Source organism: Oncorhynchus nerka, linkage group LG2, assembly GCF_034236695.1.
Source record: "Oncorhynchus nerka isolate Pitt River linkage group LG2, Oner_Uvic_2.0, whole genome shotgun sequence".
NCBI classification, from domain to species: domain Eukaryota; kingdom Metazoa; phylum Chordata; class Actinopteri; order Salmoniformes; family Salmonidae; genus Oncorhynchus; species Oncorhynchus nerka.
Window position 1 is genome coordinate 22,622,831 of NC_088397.1, and position 20,817 is coordinate 22,643,647.

At 45.2% G+C, this 20,817-nt stretch overlaps 1 protein-coding gene across 3 annotated transcripts; it reads left to right on the forward strand.

Annotated features, from left to right (window-relative positions):
- Positions 1–1,509: 1,509 nt before the first annotated feature.
- On the forward strand, positions 1,510–20,791 carry LOC115132449 (single-stranded DNA-binding protein 3-like). Of its 3 annotated transcripts, none has more exons than XM_029665118.2 (18): positions 1,510–1,786; positions 8,236–8,308; positions 8,915–8,976; positions 10,966–11,050; positions 12,910–12,999; positions 14,039–14,104; positions 14,495–14,554; positions 14,665–14,731; positions 15,171–15,238; positions 15,313–15,374; positions 15,527–15,572; positions 15,773–15,808; positions 15,926–15,980; positions 16,092–16,162; positions 16,332–16,410; positions 16,510–16,538; positions 16,688–16,789; positions 17,108–20,791. In XM_029665118.2, exons 1-18 carry the CDS (start codon positions 1,731–1,733, stop codon positions 17,261–17,263), a joined length of 1,263 nt encoding a protein of 420 aa, XP_029520978.1. In that variant the 5' UTR covers positions 1,510–1,730; the 3' UTR covers positions 17,264–20,791. The 3 variants fall into 3 exon arrangements, with proteins under 3 accessions (XP_029520978.1, XP_029520987.1, XP_029520996.1); XM_029665127.2 differs by having other exon boundaries at positions 15,926–15,977; XM_029665136.2 differs by lacking the exon at positions 17,108–20,791 and adding an exon at positions 16,937–17,079.
- Positions 20,792–20,817: the final 26 nt, after the last annotated feature.

Sequence of the window (20,817 nt, forward strand, 5' to 3'; positions counted from 1 at the left end):
TGATCCTAGATCTGAGGTTAAAGTGCTAACTTCTATTCTGAGAGATAGTAGAACTATCAGGTATCAGGAAGTGTGAGAAGCAAAATAGTTAACCGCATTGATTAAATGTGCTACTACTGAAACCACCACACTCTCTACTAGCTAGGTTGTGGTATTGACACACGGAGAGCCATGTTCCAGTAACCTCCTGCTTTCTTACTGCAGCATTGAAACGGGGCCCATGTCTTTCAGCCATCTATAGGAATCCAGTGTGTACTGATCCAGACATCCAACAAACAGCCTAATTGTTGAGTCAAACGGCCTCATTCAATTAGCAATGAAACATGTGAATGTAATATTCTGAGAGGTCCTCTTCTGGAGTGAACGAAAATACAGGTCTGGCTCGATTGAACACGTGTTTGGAGTGTGTGTGTGAGATGTGTGTGTGTGCGTGTGTACATTAGGGTGAATACCTCTGAATTCCAGGAGTGTAGTTGATTTATAATTACCCTAACGAATCATCCTACCCTATCAGAAATATACACACACACAGGCACACACGCTCAACAGTGTGTGTGTTCTGAGAGGTATGTGGGCTCAGACCAATCGATACTGATGCTATGATGAGACAGTGATAGAGTTTGTGGTCTAGAGCTGAGTAGATACAAACACACTCTCCCTCACTCTCTTCCCTATTGGAGCAACACAAGCACACTGACAGCTCTGCCTAGCTAGACGGTGTTTGTGTGTCCTAGCTCTGCACTCTCTCTTCTCTTTCCCCCTTTTTTTGGACAATATGTTTGCTTATGTGTGTCCTGTAGAAAACAGTGGAGGTGGCTAACCCCAAGAATGACACATGCATGCAGTCAGTGTGTCCTTCCCACAGATGAGCAACATTTAAGCAGATCACTTCGCTCCTGCACACACACACACACACACACACACACCCAGCCACTGCACTGGCACTCACACACATTCTTAAAGGGACAAGACACACACACATCCCTCAACTTCATACTTGGTATACATGTACACATTTTATTAATTATTCCCTCACACGACACATGGGCTGTGTTTAGACAGGCAGCCAAATTCTGATCTGTTTTTCTCCACTAAATTGGTCCTTTCACCAAACAGATCCGCTCTGAAAAAGATCTGATGTGATTCGTAAAAAGACCAATTAGTGACAAAATGATCATAATTTAGCTTATTGTGTAGACACAGCCATAGAACTATATCTAAAACAGGACACACAGAGCTGTTATATACCATTCCTGGCCGGAAAACATACCTTACAGAGCACACAGTTCCATGTGGGTACTGTTAAAAGAGGTATGTTAGTGCTGTGCTATATCAAAACCCTGCACACACCCATGTGGGTCTCCAGGCACAGGAATGAAGAACACTGACCAGTCTATCATAATTTAGTTTGGCAAATTTACCAAAAGGGATTTATCCCTTTAACAAGCCCCCACCATTCTATAACAGGGGGAGCGTGGGTAAAACCCTGGAACAGCGACAAAAAAAAAAACGATCACCAACAGACGGTTTCAAGCTCCCCGCGACGGCAGCAGCCCCTGTTCGGATCCGCAATTTTGAGGATGGATGTAGCCTGCTAGAAAAAAAAGACACCGGGGCACAGTGAGAGAGAGAACACTACTGCTGTGTAGCTATGGAGGTCGTAAGTGGTCGCTTTCTTTGACAGGTGTCGGAACCGGACTGAATAAAAAGTATCGAAACCAGCTTCAAGGATGTACGCCAAGGGGAAAGGTGCTGTTGTGCCCTCAGATAACCAAGCAAGAGAAAAGTAAGTGGGAATAGTGCAATGTCACAAAAACACTAGCTAGAGACACTAATGCTAGGATATCTACTGTTATCTCCAACGCTCACATACACCACCTCGCTTGTTGTCATAGAAAGGGTGCAGATTAGGATACGATATGCTCTCTTCGTAGTTTTGCTTCTTTGTTTTTCAGGTTGTTTTCTTGCATCGGTGAAGTCTTGTAGCCCTCACTAACAAGCAATCAGTTATTAGGGGTTGATTGCTAGCCTAGCTAACGTGCTTACTACTAAGGTATCCATTCCTACTAGTTTCATTCTCATCCGGTACAGCATAATAACTTAATGTATGACGTTGGAGATATTAAACAACATTGGCAAATTCGTTTGTTTTAAAACTGTCTGTGCAATATGTTGCATTTTAGAATTGAGTGGAAAAGAGCATCCCTACCTCTCTGGGTATTGGGAACAATGCATTCGTGAAGATGCTTGTGTGTTTCAGGAAAGCCTGGGATTGGTTTATGGTGAAATAACGTAGCCGACTGATAGCTTTTACAAAGTTGAAACCAATGTAACCGGTTTTGTTTCAATGTAACAAAGGAGTGCCCAACGTTCCAAAAAGGAACTAGTCGAACTCACTCTACATTGTATGAATGTGTACCTTCATACGCGAGTTACTGCTAGGTAGGCTAGGAGCTAGCTAGCGGCAAGTATGACAACTTTGTGTCCAAACAATTTGTTTAGCCCTTATTAAAGAGTAAAATACGTGTCCTTTTATAAAACTAGGTTTTCTGTCATTTTAAAATTGGCCACTATGCTGAGCATTTAGCCGAATAGTTGAGTTAAACTCTAGGCAGTGTGCTAGCTCAGTTAGCGGTAGCTTACCTATCCCTTTGTCTGCTAGCTACGGGTGCCGTTTTGTCCGTGAAGGATGCTGTTCCACTGAATTGGCTGCTAGTACGACAGAAACGTTATCTTATCCACCTAGTGCTACTGTGTTGCATTTATGTTTAGTTCCTAAACATGCTTGTCTCTCAACATGTGTTATTTGGTTTCTAAAGAGATTTATTTTATTTTTTGTTATGACCTGCAGAACCAGATACTCAAAATTATGCACCGTGAGCAACACAACTACTAGGCTATTCATACTGATTTATTTGAACTTTACTGACAAGCTGTCGGTGGCTCTTTTTTCCCTGTTTCTTTCCAAATGTCAACAAAGCCAATACCTCATTATTTGCCCATGCTTTTCCCCACACTTCAGTCCATATTTCAATAAAAACTGTTCTAAGCCTTGTCCCTTAAATGTGCAATTAAATTGTCAAAACATTTGTCTGCTCCTAATGTCTATGTCGCTGCTGTGCTTGAAAAGAGTATGTTAATCTCTACAATCTAGCCTAACTGATTTTATGAATCAACCTCAGCACTTGAGCTCTCGGCAGACCATAGCTTTGCTCAGAAGGCAAACTTTTGTTGATTTTCCTCCCCTCTGTCTCTATTCTTCTGCTTCCTCACCTCCCCTCCCTCTCCTCCTCTGTCTCCTCTACTTTCTTCCCCTCCTCTCCAATGCTCAGTTCTCCCTTCCTCTCTTCCAAGTCCTCATCTCCCTCTTCTGTGTTGAATTATTGAGTGTTTGACTGAAGCGGTTGCTCTGTGCTGTGAGTTGGAGTGGTGTGTGCGGTCGCTCTGAGCTAGAATAATGCGTGTGTTTTTCGGTCTGTGAGAAGGGGGGAGAGAGAGAGTGTGTGTGTGTCAGTGGGCTGGCTTATCCGTGTTTAAAGAGGGGTTTTGTCTGCAGCCGCAGGCAGAATGTCAGGTATACTGGTGGTGAACATCAGGAGGGAAGTTTGTGTGAGAGAGAAAGGGACTGAGGGAGGCGTGAGCTGTCCCTTTGCTGACTGAGTAATTGTGCGTGTGTGCAGAGACCCTACCTTCCCATCAAAACATCTCCCAGTGTTGCAGCTCAAGAAACTCTCTTCCTCTCAATGTGTGAGCTTAAATAATGCAGCAGACCAGGTGCACATAGCCCCCCCACCCCGCGCACACACAGACAGGCCTCCCATCACACATAAACATTTCATCAGTGCCCTTGTGGGGGAGATCAGTAGTTTCTGTTAACCGTAGCCTTCTGTAAACGGTCAGGAGAAGACATGGTGTGTATGTGCGAGAGTAGACCTACACTAACCAAAGTCAGTGGTGTAGTGGAGGGTAAAATCAGTTTACCCACCATGCATCCCACTTCTGGCTTGCCTCTGAAGCTAAGCAGAGACACTCTTTCCTCTGGTCTAAAAAAAAAGAAATTCCAATGCCCCAGGGCAGTGATTGGGGACGTTAGCCTGTGTAGAGTGCCGTCTTTCGGGTGGGATGTTAAGTGTCCTGACTGTGGCCACTAAAAGATCCCATTGCACGTAGCATGAGAGAAGGGGTGTTAACCCTGGTGTTCTGGCTAAATTTCCCCACCTTTTGGGGGAAAATGCATTGAAAGTATAGGCAGTGTTACTTTATTCACCGTGACCGCTGATCAGTTTGCCCGCCTGTTCATTTTTTAGTTTAGTTTACCCCTACAGCATTGACTAAGGTTTGTGCTTGTGTGTGTGCCGAGAGACCCACACTAAACCAGCAGTCTCAAAGAGCTAAGTGACTTTCAAATCATTGAGTGCCCTGTGCAGTGGTCACATTGGTCAGTTGTGAGAGGGAGGCCTAGCTGACCCAAGACAGACAGTAAACTCTACTACACCACCAGGCAGCCTCAGACGTGCGTGCGTGTGCGCGAACCACTACCTCTGACATCCTGGCTCATAAATCACAGGCTCACCTGTCTGAAGAGCTGCAACCTCACAATTGCCTCCTGCTCTTAAGAGGATTCGTACTCTTCTCTGGCAGTGTGTTTGTCCTCTCACCAGTTGTTTTATCTGTGATCACAGGGTGGGAACACCCCTCAGCTATTTATGGTCCTGTGAGACAGGCCTTACGACTCACACATCAGACCTAGGTTCAAATGCATGTGTATTTTGTTATTTAAGTACTTTATTTTCTGTGTATTTTCAAATAATGTGGGCCGACTCAACTACTTCTATTTTATTCACGAGCTGTTGCGTCTCAACTGATGTCAGGCACAACACAAACCTCAGATGATGAAAAGTCTAAGCTACAACACATGCAAATTAAAAATAAAATACGTTTTCATGAAATTATAAAATAGTTTGACAACCCTGTTTTTGTATGTACATTTAAAAAAAAAAATCAAACTCAACCATTTATCTTTTCCAATGATAAAGACATGGCTGTCTCATGGTATGTAAAATGGGTCAACATTGAGCACCATAATCTCCTGGATGTTTTGTATTCAGGTGTAAGAAGTCACTTTCTGACCATTTGGGTCATGGTCCAATATGTATGTCAATTTATTTATTTAAAAAAAATTATACACATTTTTCAATTAAAGGGGATATGGTGAAAAAGTGATTCCATTTAAATGTATTTACCCTATTTTCCAATACATGCCAATACCTTCCAAATGTATTTCCACACAGCATTCAAATATTCAACTACTTGTCTTTTCAAATAAAAAAAATATCTGAATATTTACTTGAAATGTGAAGGTAATTAAGATATTTGCAATAGTATTTTAACCCAGGTCTGACATACACAGGGCCAGCTATAGCCTATTGGGGGCTCTAAGTGAGATTTTATTGGGGGGGGCCCACCTCGCGGGCAAAACATTTGCGTGGACACTTACCCATGTCGTGTAGAAAGAAAAAAAAAAGAAAAGAAACATTTTAGCAATTTTATAACAAATTTCATAACATTCTACAAATTTTGCCATGTGGTAGAAAACATTTTCTTAGTTACTTTCCTGCAATTCTACCCATTTTGTCATGGGGTGAAATGTTTGGAGTTTTAAAGAGGCACTATGAAGAAATTTCTCATAAAATTCGAATAGTTCGCCTAATTTCCTTCTGACAAAACAAGCAAGTATAGTGAATCATTGTACCATCTAAACTGCTGTGAAATTGTTTCCATAAACAAAAGTATTTCACTTTCAGCTGTTTGAAGCTGGTGTACAAAATCAAAACTTAAAAATGGGAAGCATAGAAATAGAGCACATAGAATCTTCACACACAGATCTGTAACTCACTTTTCTATGACTTTTGTCAGGTCGCCCAAAAAGTAACATATTGTAGCTTTTGAAGCAAATTCACAACAGTTCTACACTTTGACTTATGCCGTGTTAACCCTTTCCCGCCTGAGCAGAATGTTCCACTGGGTCATGACCTCTGCGTGCCTTAATGAGTATAATGAAAACATGATGCCTATTTTGAAAGCTGAGAAACTGCCCTTTCAAATGACAATCAGTCAAGAAAGAACACCTATGAAAATGTATGTTATATGAAAATCTATGCTCCCCCCAAATGACTGCAACTTACAACACTTTCTAATGAAGATCGAGAAAAACGTAGAGCATATTGAGTCTCTTGTTTCGTAAGAATTGAAAATCAGAATAAAAATACCTTTTTACTGTGAATACGTTTTTTATATGGAATGTTCCTTGGTCGAACACTTATCTGCATAGTATATTCAACACATCTGCACCAAAAAAAATACAAATAGCATTTAGTCTGACATGATAAGGAAAGTCATAAACAAGTAATGTAATATTAATAATTCAGGAACTTTATTGAAAGAATAACATTAGGGAGGACATTGTCTCATTCTAAGCTATAAAAAAAATGTATCTCCATCATAGCCAGAACATTAAATACAACCACCTTAGAGATATTGTCATCAAAATGTATTTGTAATGACTTAAAAGCCGTTACACCTTCAATTTCTTCTGTACATTCATGACACTCATTACACTAGGCCTATCACGTGAGGAATCAGAACGGGAACAATTTAAAAGCCCAACATTATTTGAGTCTTTACATGTCCTTTACATCTCCAAGGCCATGAGAGTCATGTGTCAAACATGTAGGCAGGCTGGCATGCAGGATATATGGGGAAAGGAAAGGACAACATACAAGGGTGAGGAACATACAGGAGAAAGTCATGAAGGAGCCACGGTGGGGGGGCCTCTGGTGGGCAGAGGAGTCAGCTATCTCAGGTGGACCTGGAGGCTGGTATGCAGCCGGTGTCTGGTAGGACTAGGAGGCAAGGCCAGTGGGGGGGTAAGAGGGGGGACCAGAAGGGAAGAGGCAAGGGTGGAAGCGGTCTGGGGAGGGTGGAAGCGGTCTGGGGAGGGGGGAAGAGGTCTGGGGAGGGGCGTTGGGAGGCCAGGGAGCAACGCTGGGAAGTGTCTTAGACCTGTGGGGGCAGGGGGACATGCATCAAGAATACTGTATTTCCTTAACCTCCCTAAACCAGCCTGATCTGGCAAGATCACATATTTCACTGCAAGTGAAGTGAAACCAGTGTGAGCACAGTGGCCAATCTGGTTTAATTGACATTTGAGTCATTTAGCAGACACTCTTATCCAGACCGATTTACAGGAGCCATTAGGGTTAATTGCCTTGCTCAAGGGCATATCAACAGATAATTTTTTCATGTAGTCAGCTCAGGGATTCGAACCAGCAACCTTTTGGTTACTGGCCCAACGCTCTTAACCGCTAGTCTACCTGCTGATTTTTTTTATTTTTTTACTAGCCCATATCAGCGACAAACTTAGCTATGTTATTGACAGTACACAGAAAATGTAGCTCACTTGTTTTGCCAGCTAGAAAGAAATGGCCCAAAAAAATTCAGAGACGGAGGGAGTAGCAACTTTCTTTCCTCATCTGATCCACCTGCTGGTTTTCACTTTAAAGCTGTCAAAATATCACTCGGTCCACTCTCCTTCCAGTCATCTACCAGGGCACTGAGGCAAATGGAGGATTTGCGCCGTGACCTTTCATTGAAGTCAAAAAAGGTTCCCGCCCCTAAATCCCTAAACCAATTCTATCTATTTGTAGCTCATGTTGTCATGTGTAAATGGCAGTTTACAGAAATACATTTAGTGATTGGACGGCAGTGTTATTAAGGCTTTAAACCATTGTTTAACTGTTATTACAAAATTAGAATGCGGATGGAAAGGGTTTCAATGATATCTGAGTGACAAAGACTAACAAAATCAATTGGGGACCCTAGGCACATACCTGGTCGGTATTTCGCCATGATTACTACAAGTTTAGATTGGTAAATAAATCAAATAAATTGTTAGCTGAAATTGAGAAATTGCTGATGCACAACCAAATTTCGAACTTGCACCTTGTGTATTCTACTACTATCGCAACAGTAAGTTGAGCCCTGACTGAGTTCCCAAAAACAACCTAGCGGCCTGGGGCCCTAAGCGGCTGCCTATGCCTGGAGCCTGCCCTGCTCACACAGTCGGCCTTGTTGTTCTAGTAGGTTTGTGTAATCCTCATCCAGATCTTTGCTAATGCTAACTCCTATGGCTTTTTCTATAGTTTTGCTAATGCAATGTCCTGTTCTGTGTTGCAGGTTAGCACTGTACGTATATGAGTACCTGCTGCATGTAGGAGCACAGAAGTCTGCACAGACCTTCTTGTCGGAGGTAAGACTCACACACTTTTCTGTCCTACTTTGCTCCTTCCCAGTAAGGGACTAGAGTGAGACAGTGGGAGAAAGGTAGACTGACTGAGAGGAAAAGAGAGGGACACTGAGGTAGAGATGTGGACAGGTAGCGGTAGCCTAGATGGAGGCAGTGGTAGAGGGAGACTGCGAGAGGGAAGGACTGTGTTGACGAAGAGTTAGAACGAGGTGTAACTATCTCAGAGGGCATTGACTGAGAGGTAGGGAAAGGAGGCGAGCGGGAGAGAGCGTGGTTGAGAAAGAGGGACCGCATCGACTTGCTGAGACCGACTGATTATGTGTTCTTAACCTCTAGGCCAGGGGTGTCAAACTCATTCCACGGGGGGCCGAGTGTCTAAGGGTTTTTGGTTTTTCCTTTCAATTAAGACCTAGACGACCAGGTGAGGGGAGTTCTTCACTAATCAGTGACCTTAATTCATTATTCGAGTACAAAGGAGGCGTGAAAACCCGCAGACGCTCAGCCCTCAGTGGAATGAGTTTCACAGGTACTCTAGACACACACCCACCCTGACAGTCTCCTCTCCTGCTGAGTTTAGAACTAGACATCATGTTGCTTTCTCTCTTTCAGATACGATGGGAAAAGAACATTACGTTAGGGGAGCCTCCTGGATTCCTGCACTCGTGGTGGTGGTGAGTATCTCGGCCTCTTGCATCTTCTTGTGTTCACACGTTTGTGTATTCCATTAGAATATCATTTACATTCAGATGCATGCAGTTGAAGTCAGAAGTTTACATACACTTAGGTTGGAGTCATTAAAACTCCTTTTTCAACCACTCCACAAATGTCTTGTTTATAACAAACTATAGTGTTGGCAAGTCAGTTAGGACATCTACTTTGTGCATGACACAAGTAATTTTTCCAACAATTGTTTACAGACAGATTATTTCACTTATAATTCACTGTATCACAATTCCAGTGGGTCAGAAGTTTACATACGCTAAGTTGACTGTGCCTTTGGAGAATTCCAGAAAATGATGTAATGGCGTTAGAAGCTTCTGATAGGCTAATTGACATCATTTGAGTCAATTGGCAGTGTACCTGTGGATGTATTTCAAGGCCTATCTTCAAACTCAGTGCCTCTTTGCTTGACATCATGGGGAAATCAAAAGTAATCAGCCAAGACCTCAGAAAAACAATTGTAGACCTCCACAAGTCTGGTTCATCCTTGGGAGCAATTTCCAAACACCTGAGATACCACGTTCATCTGTACAAACAATAGTACGCAAGTATAAACACCATGGGACCACGCAGCCGTCATACTGCTCAGGAAAGAGACTCGTTCTGTCTCCTAGAGATGAACGTACTTTGGTGCGAAAAGTGCAAATCAATCCCAGAACAACAGCAAAGGTGAAGATGCTGGAGGAAATGGGTACAAAAGTAAATATCCACAGTAAAATGAGTCCTACATAGACACAACCTGAAAGGCCGCTCAGCAGGGAAGAAGCCACTGCTCCAAAACCGCCACACAAAAGCCAGACTACGGTTTGCAACTGCACATGGGGACAAAGATCGCACATTTTGGAGAAATGTTGTCTGGTCCGATGAAACAAAAATAGAACTGTTTGGCCATATGACCATAGATCTGTTTGAAGGAAAAAGGGGAGGCTTACAAGCCAAAGAACACCATCCCAACCGTGAAGCACGGGGTGGCAGCATCATGTTGTGGGGGTGTTTGTTGCAGGAGGGACTGGTGCACTACACAAAATAAATGGCATCATGAGGAAGGAAAATTATGTGGATATATTGAAGCAAAATCTCAAGACATCAGTCAGGAAGTTGAAGCTTGGTGTCAAATGGGTCTTCCAAATGGACAATGACCCCAAGCATACTTCCAAAGTTGTGACAAAATGGCTTGGAGTGGCCATCAATCCTAAAGAACATTTGTGGGCAGAACTGAAAAAGTGTGTGTGAGCAAGGAGGCCTACAAACCTGACTCGGTTACACCAGCTCTGTCAGGGGGAATGGGCCAACATTCACTCAACTTATTGTGGGACGCTTGTGGAAGGCTACCTGAAACGTTTGACCCAATTTAAACAATTTAAGGCAATGCTACCAAATACTAATTGAGTACATGTAAACTTCTGACCCACTGGGAATGTGATGAAAGAAATAAAAGCTGAAATAAATTCTCTCCTATTATTCTGACATTTCACATTCTTAAAATAAAGTGGTGATCCTAACTGACCTAAGACAGGGACTTTTTACTAGGATTAAATGTCAGGAATTGTGAAAAATGTAGTTGAAATGTATTTGGCTAAGGTGTATGTAAACTTCCGAATTCAACTGTACGTGTGAGTGAGAGAGCGCACATGTCTGTGTGATAGATGGCAAGTGAGAGTAGTATGGTGAATAACTGATGTACTGTATATAGATGTCGGTGGAACGCAGACGTTCCATTGACCAGGTTGGCACATGTTCTAAGAAAGTGGACATTTAAACAATAGCCTAAATGTAGGCTAATTTAGCTGGGGGGCAAATGAATCTTTCCCCCACGGTCCTTCATGCATTTCCATGGCAATTCAAATGCTTTGGTGGCGTTCGATTGACCACTTTACCGCCTCTATTGGCTCATCAGGTGCTCCTTGACATGAACCCTCTTCCTCTATTTCCCGTTGCAGTGTATTCTGGGATTTGTATTGCGCTGCGCCGGACAGACGGGAGAACTGCGAACACTCCAGCGAGGCCAAGGCCTTCCATGATTACGTGAGTGACAGGCCCAAGTGTGTGTTTGTGTGTCTTCGTCCCGCCTCTTCCCTTGGCCTAGGTGTGTGTGTGTGTGTGTGTCGCTATCGTCAGTGTGTGGAGATAATGGAATAGAGGTCTTAATCCAGTAATCCCAGCACTGGGCCGGGGCTAAACCAGGGATTTGTGTGTGTGTGTGTGTGTGTTGCAGCCCTGGCATCCGGCCCAGAGCAAGGGGGGCTTTCACATCCTCCGTGCCAGAGAGCTGGTTAACTGTGTGTGTGTGTTTTGTGTGCTCTGTTTTGTCTGCCTTGGCTGGCAACTGTTTGAGTGAAGTGCCAGTTTGTAAGTCTTGAGGACCAGATGGGCACTCAAACACACAAGGTGTGTGTGTCTATATCCATGAATAGCATTCTGTCTGTGTCTATATCCATGTCTGGCATTCTGTCTGTGTCTATATCCATGTCTGGCATTCTGTCTGTGTCTATATCCATGTCTGGCATTCTGTCTGTGTCTATATCCATGTCTGGCATTCTGTCTGTGTCTATATCCATGTCTGGCATTCTGTCTGTGTCTATATCCATGTCTGGCATTCTGTCTGTGTCTATACCCATGTCTGGCATTCTGTCTGTGTCTATACCCATGTCTGGCATTCTGGCTGTGTCTATATCCATGTCTGGCATTCTGGCTGTGTCTATATCCATGTCTGGCATTCTGGCTGTGTCTATATCCATGTCTGGCATTCTGGCTGTGTCTATATCCATGTCTGGCATTCTGGCTGTGTCTATATCCATGTCTGGCATTCTGGCTGTGTCTATATCCATGTCTGGCATTCTGGCTGTGTCTATATCCATGTCTGGCATTCTGGCTGTGTCTATGTCCATGTCTGGCATTCTGGCTGTGTCTATATCCATGTCTTGCAGGGGGCTCAGATATGCTGTTTTCTAAGTTCATAGATTTTTTCCCTCTTCGTTTTCCTGTAACTTTCTCTTTGCCTTCCTCCCTCTCTCATTTTACCCCCTTCACTCTCTTTTTTTTGAGGGGGGATTACCACTCTTCTCTCCCCCCTTTATTTCCTATTTTCTCATCACCCAATCAAATCATCAGTTTTTTGATTTGTGGATTAATTATTCATGGTGGTGGATTCCTATAGGCTGAGCCAGACATGAACCTTCCCTTGTGGTGCTTCCTGTCACTGTGTGTGTGTGTGTGTTGACATGTATTTCTGTTTGTGTGGGTGATAGTCAACCATGTAGCTGTATTGATGTACAGTTTTGTCATTGATATTTAGGATTGATCGGTGTTTTGTCTATGTCAAGCATGATGCCAGTAGCCTGGTTAGTGGTATTTCTATACGAACCTTGCCCTCTGGTATGATAGGTGGAGTTCTCACCATATTGCCTAGGGTGGCTAGGTCCTGGTTAGAGGTTGTTACGGAAAACTTGTCACTCTGTCTCTCTCCCCTACCTCGCTCTCTCTTTCTGAGAGGGGGATGCTAGAGGGACAGGGAGCAAAGGACTCGTCTCCATAGCAACAGCTTCGACTAACTACTGCAAGAGATGAGAGAGGGAGAAGGAGTGAGCAAAAGGAAGTGAGCGCAACGGGGAAGAACTGAGGGAGGGGAGGTTAGGGGGCGTGGGAGGGGGTTAGGGCCGTGGGAGGGAGGGAGGGGGTTAGGGCCGTGGGAGGGAGGGAGGGAGGTTAGGGCCGTGAGAGGGGGAGGGAGGGAGGGAGTTTAGGGCCGAGGGAGGGGAGAGGATGAGAAGGAGGAGTACAGATGTTTGGGGAGGGAGAGGGGTTTAAGGGGAATGAGCCGGATGGAAGAGAAGGAGCGAGATGGAGGGAGACCCAATGCATCTATTAGTGTGTGTGTGTTGCAGAGTGCGGCAGCAGCCCCCAGTCCTGTGATGGGGAATATGCCTCCTAATGATGGTATGCCAGGAGGACCCATGCCGCCTGGATTCTTCCAGGTAATACACCTCTTCATCCCTCTCTTCTGCTACCTCCCTCGTCCCCCCACTTTACGCATAGTTAAACTCCCTCTTGTCATCCCTCCCTCCACTCCTCCAAGCATCTACACCATCCATTACTTTATTCCATCTCTTCCTACATCTCGTCACACTTTTTCACCTCCCTCTGTTTCTCTCCACCTCCAATGATCCCACACTCCTCTTCTCTCGCTCTATATATATATATATCACACACACACACACACACACGCATACACACACACACACACGGCCAGACAGTGTGATGGACAGCACTGGCATTTGGCAGCAGCGACGATAAGGTGGAACGGGGAGAGAGAGGGGCCTCAATGTGTTTGTTTCTGTGGCTACCACTTCATTGTTTGTCTAGAGAGCGAGCGAGAGAGAGTGGAAGAGAACTAGAGAGAGAGCTGGAATGAAATAATGGAAGGGAGGAAGTAGGTGAGAGTGGGAGATGGCAAGAGTAGTGAGAGAGCGAGAAAAGAGAGGAGAGGCACGGAAGTGCTATTTATAACACAAGTGAGGGAGGAGGGTGTGTGTGCCTGTGTTGTCCTTTTTGTACAAGTGGCCTTATCATTAGCAAGAGCTGTTTGCTGCAAATATGCCTGTGTTGCTATTATCGTGTGTGTGTGTTTTGGTGTTTTGTTCGCCAAGAATTATTTTTTAAAATAGAAGATGCACACAACTCACAAAACAAACCTGAAGTGATACATGCAGTCTCTGCAGTTCGTCAGTCTAGTTGCATGTCCTGATGTTGAACAGTGTGGGATGAACTGTGACCAACCATGCTGTAGGCTCCTTTGATCCACTCGTTCTGAGCTGTGCGTTTTAGCTGTGTCAACATTGCCCTCTAGTGGTGAAGACACCCTCTTACCATGGATTAGGAAAAACGGCCTCCTCTCCCTCTCCGTGTTCTGATTGGCTACTGCCTAGCTTCTCTGCCACATCCCATCCCTTGCTCCTGAAGGTGTAATTGTGTTAGCTCCTCCCTCTCTCTGATGTCACTCTTCCCATCTCTCAGGGTCCGCCAGGCTCCCAGCAGTCTCCTCACGCACAGCCCCCCCACGGCATGGGACCACATGGACAGGTAACACACACACACACAGAGAGAGAGAGAGAGAGAGACTAATAATTGACTCTCTCCTCTGGAGCTGTTCTGGGGGGAGGGAGCTTTAGCCTCCACACAGACACACTCCACCAACACCTCATCAATAAAACAAGAGGAGCCACTGTGGACCTACACACTGAGCATGTGCACAGGACAGACAAAACCCACACACTGATCTACATGTAAGGCGCTAAGGGAGGAGAGCAAATCCTCTGTAAAATACCTTGTTAATGAGCCGGCTCATTGTTTTAGTTTTCTGTGTTCTCACCCCCCCTTTCTCCTCATCCTCCATTCACACTCTGTCCATCATCTGTCTGCTCTGCTCCTTTTCAGTCGGAATGACAAACTCTCTCTCTCGGTCTCTCTCAGCCTTTCATGTCGCCACGGTTTCCAGGTGGACCCCGCCCCTCACTCCGAATGCCAAATCAGGTATGGACCACCACGCTCACCTATACAGCTGAACATGCACTTCCAGGTAGGTATGTGCTGGTGGTCCATACTCACCATCGCCCTTTCTCTCGTCCATCTGTTTCCCTCAGCCTCCCGGGGGAATCCCTGGGTCTCAGCCTCTCCTGCCAAACAGCATGGACCCCACCAGACCACAAGGTGTGTGTGTACACATTATTCATGCTTGTGTTTTTATGGAAGCTTGCAGTTTTTCCAAGTGTCGTTCCTCTCTGAGAACGCCGGTGCCCCCAGGACCTTACAGATCTAGGGGTCATCTGGGTGGAAGATAGGATAGTGTGGGTCTCGGTGTGTGTTTTGGCTTGAGATTACAGGTTCAAATGAGAGATTACCATTTAACCTAACAGGGGTCCCAGTTAATGAGATTAGAGGAGAGTTTAGTCTGTTGCCTGCCATAAACCCTGCCTTCCAGGTTCAGACTGGCCATATGTGGATTAGGTGTGGAGGTGACCGTTTCATTGGATAAAAGCGTTTGCTAAGTGAATCGAATGATCCATTAGACCATCACATAGTATCTTTATGTTAACTACCAGTGTGTGTTGGTGTTAAGACTGTGTTCTTGCCATCTTTTCTCCTGTAGGACATCCTAATATGGGCGGGCCAATGAGAATGAACGCTCCACGAGGAATGGGGCCCATGGGTCCACAGGTAAGTGCGTGCGCACGCATACACACACACACACGCTCTATTGTTTTGACACTGTATCTCTTCTCTCCATGTAGAACTACGGGGGCATGAGACCCCCTCCTAACTCCATGGGTGGTCCTATGCCTGGGATGAACATGTAAGTGTTCCCTCCATAGGGAGAAATACAGTCTATCCCATAGCACCAGCTTCATGGTTGAATATCGAAGGCCCCGACATCGTGAATGTTGAACTGTTGTTTTCTTGGTTTATGGCAGTGTTCCCTATACTTAGTCTGTCTCTGTCTCTCAGGGGACCTGGTGGTAGAGGGCCGTGGCCTGGTCCCAATGCCAACTCAGTAAGTTGTTTCCTCCTCGCTCAATTTGTCATAGATTAGATCATTCATTAAAAGGATTGTTATTATTTTAACATGTTGCCTGAAAAGGTATTACACTGACCTCATGTTGCTGGAGGAAAGAACTACTGGTTAGTTGAGAGTCTCTCCTGGTGGTAACTATGACCCCCCCCTAACCTCTAGTTTCCCTTCTCTCATCACAGATACAATACTCCTCCTCATCTCCCGGCCACTATGTGGTGAGTAGCCAACCGTCAGTGTTTTCTATAACTTGTCACTTATAAAACTGTTCCTTAGCTGTGGAAATGGGAAATTGTGTGCACTGTTCTTATTGACCTTTTTTAAATGTTTCCCAGGGTCCTCCAGGAGGAGGGGGGCCGCCCGGAACTCCCATCATGCCCAGCCCAGGTGGTGCGTCTCTTAAATAAGCCCCCTCCCCCCCAGCACCAGTACTATATTTAGACACTGTGTTGCCTCTCTCTGTGTGTACTAATGTTGTGCTATTGTGTTGGTCTCCCCCAGACTCCAACAACTCCAGTGAAAACATCTACACTATGATGAACCCTATAGGACCAGGAGGAAACAGACCCAACGTGAGTCACATTACACGTCGTATTCCACCGCGTGATGTCACGCAGCGTGACCCCACCATACAGTATGACTTTACCCCCTGCTGATTAGATGGGGCAATAAAACCAGACTAAAGGTCCAGTCACTGAGACATCTTTATGTTGTGTGTGTGTGTGTGTGTGTCTCTCCCAGTTCCCTATGGGCCCGGGGCCTGATGGACCGATGGGAGCTATGGGAGCCATGGAACCTCACCACATGAATGGCTCACTAGGTGGGTGACAGGGTTATGAACACCTGTTATAATGCAGTCGTAAGGGTGACATAATGTTCAGTGCATGGATTTAACTGTTTTGAATCTCATCTCTCTCAGGCTCTGGGGACATGGACGGGTTGCCAAAGGTGAATATAAATCCCATTTTCTACAACATTTGACTTGAATCGCTCAAACCGACAGAGTTTACAGTCAAAGGGACATGTCTTGGTGCTGCTGGTCAAATAACTTGTGGTACGACATGTAGAGTTATCGTACTCTCTATCTATCTATCCAGAACTCTCCTAACAACATGGGGGGTATGAGCAACCCTCCCGGGACGCCGCGGGACGATGGAGAGATGGGTGGAAACTTCCTCAACCCATTCCAAAGTGAAAGTGTGAGTACTGCTGGTCGATGATCCCTGACCCTTGTACCTTGACCCTACAAGAACCAGGGTGGGTGACCTGGTATGTAATGTTGTAGTATTTACATTTTTCGCTCATGTCTACCCCCCCCCCCCCCCCCTCCCTTTTTCTCTTCACAGTATTCACCCAACATGACGATGAGTGTGTAATTTTAATTTCTTTATTTTTGTATTTTCTTTTGGTTATTTTATTTTTGTACCTTTCCACCTGGATTTTCCAACCCCTCACCTTGGATCGGACTCATTCTGCCTTTCCCACCTCACCCCCCCGGAACTCTCGCCGCTACCCAGGCTTCTAGGACAGCCCTGGGGCATGCTGGGCCTCTAGTGAAGGCGGAGCTTTCCGACGCTGTCTGTGGCATAGACAGGAAGCAGAGACACAGGAAGTCCCTACTCTCTAACCCTGCCCCCTGCCTCTCTGACTTCTTGTCAGGCTCTGGACAATGAGAGAGGGGATGATGGAGAGACTGGATAACATGGACACCCTTCAGGACACAGCATGGTAGGGTTCTGTCAGTAGCTGTCTGGAAGCTCGACAAACATTACATTGGCATTCGCTTTTATTTTGATGTTTTTATTTGTTTCTAATGGATACAGGGGCGGAACAGGATCTCGAATGATCCCCTTTTCCCTATGTAGTGCACTACTTTAGAGGAATAGGGTGTCATTTGAGACCTAGACATGGAAGTGTCACCCCCCCCCCCCCCCCCCCCCTCTCGTTCACTCTGTGTACATTTAAAACACAAGTGTTGTGATGTTTTCCATTACTCTGTATGTAATGTATTATTGCTATTCTTTTATAATATTTTATTGTTCTGATTAATAATATTGTTATGATGATTCTGGTTATTTTAAAATGTAGGATTTAATTTCTGGAGTTTTTGTTGTTGTCGAAAGGACACACACACACACACACACACACACACACACACACACACACACACACTGATGACCTCTTCGTCAGTAACTTCACAGGATGGTGAACCTTCGCTAGTCTCCTTAAGGAAAATCCCACAGGATATACACAATCTACTGCCCCCTCTTTGCCCAGTCAGAGGGCAGCACCTTGGTCCATCATGGTACTTTAAATTGTAATTCCCATAGTAATGTCCCTCTCCATCCCCCTGAGAAGGTGTTTTCTCTGTAGTAGACTAAGTGACCCTGAACATGCAGAGGATGCACAGTTGTATTTATTTGTTTAATTTTCCATTGAGACAGAACAGGTTGACAATAAGTCTATCTGCACACTCCGGAATCACTCTGCACCAATCAGCATCCATCTCCTAGAGGAAGACATCTTGGAAGTGTCTGGTTTTTGTTTTGATTGTATTTTTTACCCAGAGGGCAGTTCTGACCTTCTGTGAAATTATTCTGATTGGATGCTTAAAGGACTCTTGTAACAGAGCTGAGCCAATCAGTAGGCGGTTTGGCAGTTGCCATGGTAACTGCCTGTTAAGATCCCCCAAAAGGACAACATTTGTCCTTAAACACACAACCACCCAGTCGGCCTACATACGCCACCCCCCTCCCCAACCACCCAGTCGGCCTACCTACGCCACCCCCTCCCCAACCACCCAGTCGGCCTACCTACGCCACCCCCTCCCCAACCACCCAGTCGGCCTACCTACGCCACCCCCTCCCCAACCACCCAGTCGGCCTACCTGCGCCACCCCCTCCCCAACCACCCAGTCGGCCTACCTACGCCACCCCCTCCCCAACCACCCAGTCGGCCTACCTGCGCCACCCCCTCCCCAACCACCCAGTCGGCCTACCCACGCCACCCCCTCCCCAACCACCCAGTCGGCCTACCTACGCCACCCCCTCCCCAACCACCCAGTCGGCCTACCTACGCCACCCCCTCCCCAACCACCCAGTCGGCCTACCTACGCCACCCCCCTCCATCTGTCTTTGGTTTGTTGTAAATACTGTAAAGGGAATTTTGATATCATGACATGTTTTGATATTTCCGTCACAACCAATGACTGATGAGAAACGAGTTGATTCAGACCAACTGGGTTTGAAAAGAGACGGTGTGTGTTTTTACAGTACCTCACTGTTTATCTCTGACACAACTAGGGCCAGGAGCAACCCTCTATATTGGATCGTTACTTAGGGAGCTACAACTAACATTAGAGTCCAGAGTATTTCCTGGCCAGGTCAATCTGTTAGGGAAATCTCCTGTCCCTAGTAACGATGGATGAAAAGAAAATAAGGTTTTCTATTAGGGATTTGTTTTCTGTATTTGAATTGAGAAAGGATGTAAAAACGCAGGTTCTTAATGATATGAAGAGTGTTAAGGGGGGGGGGGGCTTCTGGTGTATTTTGACATACTGCTGTATAGATTTATCTCTGAACCATATTCACTAAGAGCACATCTGAAATGCACCCAATTCCCTATATATTGTGCCCTACTGAAGCCAAAAGTAGTGCAATACATAGGGAATAGGGTGCCATTTAGGATGTGCCCTAGTTGGCACCAGTGCAAAGTGTTTCTGTTATTGTTGGAAGAGGATAATTCTAGGAAAACAAACCGTGAAACTGTTTCTGTTTCTAAAATGTGAGATATATTTACTTACCATAACTGGGGCTATGACTTTATGTGCCCTTATCAGTGGAGGCTGCTGAGGGGAGGATGGCTCATAATGTCTGGAGGGGAGGATGGCTCATAATGTCTGGAGGGGAGGATGGCTCATAATGTCTGGAGGGGAGGATGGCTCATAATGTCTGGAGGGGAGGATGGCTCATAATGTCTGGAAGGAGCGTGGAACTACGGTTGATCTGTCTGATAACATCTCACTGATTCTGCTCCAGCCATTACCACAAGCCTGCCGTCCCCAATTAAGGTGTCCCACCGACCTCCTGTGGTCCTTGTCTTTTCATGTGCTCAGGAAAAACTCATGGCCCTACTCATGACCTTCATTTGACCTTTCTGCTCTGCCCATACCGATCGAGGACTCATCTTTATATCTGTGACAGCATGGGCAGTGCCATTGCGGCTACAACCCATAAGAATCCCCATCCAGTTGCCTACTTTAATATGGTGGAAACCCTCAATGGCGCTGCCCATGCGAACACAGCATTTTGGCCTCTATCATTCTCTATGGCTCTCCCTTTTTCAAGTTGTGTTCCCTGACCATGTGACCTGTTCAGGCAAACCTCCTGGCCCTAGTTCTTCCCTTCTGATCATGAGGTGTCAAACTCTGCACCGGTGCAAACGCCTCTCCTGTATGTAAAATCAACGTTGTCACATTGTTGGTCATTTCTGTGTTTCTATGGTGATGTGTAATACTGTTTCATTCTGGGAGGGTTGAAAGGAGGGGGGGGGACGGAGGGTAAGGAAACATGTTTCTGTTCCTTGGGGTTGTATCCATCTCGATAGTCTAAAGGAGAGTCTTCTCTCCTTTTACCTGCACTGATGTGAAAGAAGAGATGACGTGAGGAGAGGAAGCCACGTTGGACTGAGATGCAGACAATGTTTTTCTCTGGTGACAAAGCAGTATTGAAGACGAGGCAGTCTGTTTCCCGGTGCCAGTATTTCAGAACATTTAGTCCATTACAATGATCCTGTGTTTTTAAATTCTGTTAACCACTTTTGGATTGGGTGCCTCGTTGATTTGAAGATCCAACTGAAAGAGAAATCTGACCGATCTCTTGCAGTGCTGTGTATATAAATGATCCCATTTGGTTGGAATATTGCCATGTTCAGGTTATTTTCAAAAGCAGGGGGACCATAATCTAAGGGGACAACACGGTATCATGCCGATCTGGATGAAACATTGTGAGGAACTGCCTCCTGGGTTTGCTTTGTATTTCCTGATAGGCTAGTTTCCGCTCCTAAATGTCTAGTGTAGTAATAAAAACGTTTCCTATTTGTACGTTTTATGTTGTAATAACGTTTCTTTAGAGATTAAAAAGTTGATTACTGAGAAAAAGGTGGGAAGTCTTGCATCAATAAATGTCATTTTGTTTTAGGTTTTTCATCGAGTCATCAGTTTTTTTCC